The 4,756-nt window shown below is 36.5% G+C and overlaps 1 protein-coding gene across 1 annotated transcript; it reads right to left on the reverse strand.

Moving 5' to 3' along the window:
• Positions 1 to 3: 3 nt before the first annotated feature.
• gpatch11 (G patch domain containing 11) lies at positions 4 to 4,533 on the reverse strand. The gene is made up of 8 exons (XM_086166809.1): positions 4,379 to 4,533; positions 3,946 to 4,172; positions 3,383 to 3,424; positions 3,151 to 3,271; positions 2,958 to 3,048; positions 2,048 to 2,155; positions 1,816 to 1,897; positions 4 to 1,735 (listed from the first exon to the last, which is right to left on the reverse strand). The coding sequence occupies exons 1-8, from the start codon at positions 4,426 to 4,428 to the stop codon at positions 1,680 to 1,682; spliced, it is 777 nt and encodes a 258-aa protein (XP_086022935.1). The 5' UTR covers positions 4,429 to 4,533; the 3' UTR covers positions 4 to 1,679.
• Positions 4,534 to 4,756: the final 223 nt, after the last annotated feature.

Raw genomic sequence — 4,756 nt, forward strand, 5'->3', positions numbered from 1 at the left:
AAATAATAATACTATATTTTATTTGAGGCGCCTCATCAAACACTCTTTGACACCGTACAGACATATACTTATACACAAGAGAAATAAATAATCCAAAGAAGCGATTTAAAAAAAACAATGAAAGTGAGAATGCGGTTTTCAAAAAATGGTTAATTACCAAATTACAGCAATACAAGGCCAATTGTAGTGAAATTACAGTAGACAAGAGGCAATCCCTTATTTATTCTGTGGTGTCATTGGATTGCTTCATTTGCAGATACTAAAAATGTAATAAATTAACAATGGAGCTGGAATCAGTGAGGCAAAATAAAGTCAAGCGTCTACTTCCAGGTGTGCTGTGGTGTTTTTTGGAGGGTCCAAAGCCTGGTGAGCCTGTAGACAGAGTGGGTCTGGGACCAGAGATTGACTGAGACCGACCCAGAGTGAAGGGCCAGAGAACAGATGAACCAAGTTCCAGGGGTGATGACAGACACTTCATGAATCGAGCGTGTATTTTATGTATATTCGAGTCAGTCATGAGCAAAAGGTAACTGTCTTTACATAAGAGGGTGACCTCGGTAGGGGGCAGAGATGGAATAAAAGAACAAAGGGGTGAAATTAAGATCAGGGAACTATGTTCAGCCAGGGATACAAGACAGGAGAGATCGACCAATGACTGGAATTGCCCCAGACGTGTCGTGGCAAATTTCCTTGCAAAGAAAATATAAATGATTTGGAATTTTCTTCTTGAATAGTTATTGAACATGTGTACAATAATATTGCAATCCGTAGCTCAATGAGCTCTAGGCAAGAGGATGCGTGGAGTTCATAATGTCACTCGGTAAACTAGTACAGCAAGTGTTTAGCAGGTGACCAAGGAACCTTGGACTGTAATATTGATGTCAGGAAGTGTGACAGCTGAAGTCATTGCTTGCTCAAATCCACAAAAAGAAAGGTGACCCTGTGACACTATTGTTTAAATATTTCCACTACATATCAAGAAATCATGCTCATGTTACCTATCTTAAAGAAAACAGATAAGAACACTTTTTAAAAGGATTTAAAACCTCTTTCGAAATGAGCCTCACCATTGGATGGGGAGACTCAGTGAATGGAAGTGAAAGACTTGACATATCACTTATTAAAAGGATGCTCTTATTGAGTAGAATAACATAGTATGGGGCCAAAATGTGGCTTGATCAAATTGCTGTGAATTCATAGGGATCCAGAAAGGACTAGCCTGTTTTAGGTCTTAAAAATCTAGATTGGTTCATAACATGTATACAAATGGGGAAAATATCAAACAGTAATCCAAAAACCGGTTTGGCTTTCTAATTCAGACTCAGAATCAGACTGAACTTTATTTATCCCAGATGGGCAGTTTGGTAATAAGTATCCATCTGGCCTTGTACGTAGGGTTCCAAATACCATCATAAGTCACCAAGGAAACCAATTGCATTTATGAAAAGCTGAATCCTTTGATTACTACTTAAAACTAGAAACTGATAATAAAAATGATTGTGGCTGAAGTTGGCAACTAAATAATAAATGAATACTTATTTAAAGTAAACTAGATGGTTGTTGTTGCAATCTAAGGAAAGACTTTGAAACCTCTTAATGCAAACATTGTTAAAAAAAAACTTTCTTCACCTTTCAACATTTAAAATCTATCTTATCACAGAGGGAACATTTTCTGAACTTTATTCATGGTCTGCTGCTGTATCCCCAGGACAGTTAGAGCACAAATCTTCTTCATCTGCAAAAAAACAAAAAAACAAAAAAGAATTAGGAAAAGTCAATAAATACAATAGTGAAATTTTTTGACATAACATTTACCATTATAGGTGGTGCCACACCATATGCAGTAAAAATGTATTCCTCTCAAATAGGATGTCAAAATTTGCAGCTGGTCAAAGGACTGCAAGAGAGGCAGAATTAGATCCAGGAAGCACAATCACCTCAGTATTCTCTAACATCCATTCCAGGATTATAATTCAATACAGTCCTTTGTGACTTGGTCACCAGTTTCAGTGCATCACTGAGGGAGCAAGCAGCAATAAATACTAACAGTTAATTCTACAGCCTCCTCATCCTCCTTTTCCTCAAGATCATCCTCCTCATTGTCATCAGCCTGAGACTTAGGCCAGTACCATTCCTCCCTGGGGGCTTTGATTCCCTGAAACAGGAAAAAAATAACAGAAAAGTAAACATCGAAAAAAGTATCTCAGACAAAGGATATATGTACACCAAGTGAAAAAAAATCCTGGTATTATTTTGTTGATTCCAATAATTAAACATTTTGAAGCCCTGATAAGCCTGTGCAATACCTAAGACCTGACAGATATAGAATTCCTGAAATGAAAGCCCAGTTATTTTAGAAAAAAAAAAAAAAAAATACAGGCAATCACTAATTGCCTGTTATTGGAGGTGACCTAGAGTTTTTGCAGCAGAAACATAAATAGACCATACCTTACTGCAGTACATAATGCACAGACTTTCAACTGAAATTAAGAAGCAACGGTACTCAAAAGCTGCACTCTCAAACACCCCAAATTTAATAAAACGTGTGCAGTAACAAAACAATTAATATTTGTGTGTGATACAAAGTACAATCTATGTTGTCCACTGCCCAAACTGGAGAGTGAATGCAAAATATTATACTACCCTTTCAATGCTTTAACTTTTTTTTGGCTGCTGAATAAAGCAGATAGATCAGCCACTTGACACACTTGACAACCAAGTCTTTAACAGTATGGTAATTAAAAACGAATAATCCCAATTAAAGTATACCAATAGATGTATAGAATATATAAACAACTATTAGTCAGTATCATTAGACAGTATTAGACTTCTGTTTATAAAAAATATTACCTTTTGGATTTTAGAAGGTATCTATCTATTTTATGCAAATGTAAAACCATTTTTTGCAAACAAACAAATACATTAGTTTGGCCACGATTGTGACAAGATTTACACACCATCTGACTGTCAAGCTGCTCACAGGCTCGCTGGCTCTGTCGTAGATCCCCTTCAACCTTGCGCTCTTCTCTTTCTGTTCTTACTCTTGATCTGGAAGGAAGGAAATATGAAGAAACACAAAGACTATGAAACAAAGGGATTTACAGATGAGCCTGTGCTCAGACGTATCTTTCGTACAGCAGCAGACATCACCTAAAATCTTCTAAAGATCTGGCCTCGTTCCGTTGTTTGGCCCGTACTTTTAGCCTATAATGTTCCAGTTCCTCCTCAGCTTTTCTTTTCTTCATCTCTTCCATTCCAATACCACCTCTGTCTGTTACATTATGATGGTAAAAACATAGAGACATGTACACAATACATTCATTTTCGAAGCAATTTTTAAATACACTAATTAATAACAAAATAACAAGTTCGTGTAACCTACCAGTTTTAATATTCAACGGGATTGGATCAACTCTCCCTGCTCCTACAGTGTAAACAAAGAAGACCATGAATACACACAAGCTGCGCATTGTAAGTGGTTACATTAAAAGCTACCAATAAATACAATTATATTAATAACGTAATGTTTGATAATGATATATAAACAGTACATTGTGTATGGCAAAATATCTGCATAAGTATGGCAAATTACATAATTAAAAAATGTACAGTTATCAGTGTCTGAAGTGTGTTAAGTGGTTTGGTTATTTTTTTAAAGATGATTCTTTATTTTTTTAGCTCCTTGATACTTTTAAGGATTAAAATGCCATTTCGCCCATTACTTTTTTCAATAATTAAGAAACAATTTAATTAACTTACAGGAGAAAAATGCAAAGATGGAAGCTTAGACAAAGTGATAGATGTCTGAGTGTATACAGAAAAACAATGCATCATATTTTTCAGTCCATTAAACATATATGGTATGATATCGCATGATATTCCGTAAATTTCCCAACCCTTACTACTAAGGTAGATAAAAGTAAATAAATCAGAGAGTAAACTTGCCCCCTTTTCCGAGGCCTTGTCCAGCTTTGTATCCCATTTTCTGCAGGAGTGCAAATCCCTTATTCTCATTGCTAATGGAACTCTGGAGAGCGATATCACGACTTTCCTTTTCCTGCTCTTTGTATGGTTTCTGACGGTTCTTGATGTTTTTCTCTTTCTGCTGTTCCTCCCTCTTCAATGCGTCTTTTACTCGTCTGACCATGGCGACGCCTGGTTTCACATCTTGTCTGTCCGGGAAGAAAAAAAAGTTGAGTGAGGTGGGTAGTCAATGAAAGGGTAAAGCATATTAATCAAATTTCTGCATTGTTTCATTTCAAATTCATTTGTCAGTTCAAACTCCACAAGGCATGAGAAAGCGCTAAAATGGTGCCTCAAAAATAACAATGTCGACACTCAGAAACCGAATAAAACAATGTCCGCGAACAATGCTTACATTTTACAGAGAAATGCATCAGACATATAGTCCTCTTCCTCATCAGACATCGTCAGTGTGCATAAGAAAACAAATGTGAAAAAACAAAACAAAACAAACAACTCCGAGACGCTGATGCTTCTAACGACTGTTCAGGCTCCTACAATGTTTGGTTCGACCAATATTGTGTTCCGACTGGCTACATGGGACCTTTAACTTACGTTTCCGGTAGTTTCACTTAATAATCACAATGAGGGTTTAGAATTCAAGCGCATGTGTAGCTGGAACAGTGGGTACATGCGATGAATTTTAGTGATCTTACACTGATGAAAAATAAAAGCACATGTTGTCTACACTTTAATTCACAAGTTTCCTGTCGGACGATTGTGAAAGAGACAC

This window comes from Fistularia commersonii, chromosome 2 (genome assembly GCF_037954325.1).
Source record: "Fistularia commersonii isolate RoL2024-O1a breed Wild chromosome 2, RoL_Fcom_v1.0, whole genome shotgun sequence".
Classification (NCBI taxonomy): domain Eukaryota; kingdom Metazoa; phylum Chordata; class Actinopteri; order Syngnathiformes; family Fistulariidae; genus Fistularia; species Fistularia commersonii.

Excerpts from the sequence above, each read along its gene's own strand:
- gpatch11 (XM_086166809.1), bottom strand. The coding sequence starts at position 4,428 with ATGTCTGATGAGGAAGAGGACTATATGTCTGATGCATTTCTCTGTAAA. Across the intron at positions 3,272-3,382 it reads CCCGTTGAATATTAAAACTG|ACAGAGGTGGTATTGGAATG; the intron begins GTAGGTTACACG and ends ATAATGTAACAG. Across the intron at positions 1,898-2,047 it reads AGGAGGCTGTAGAATTAACT|TCCTTTGACCAGCTGCAAAT; the intron begins GTTAGTATTTAT and ends CCTCTCTTGCAG.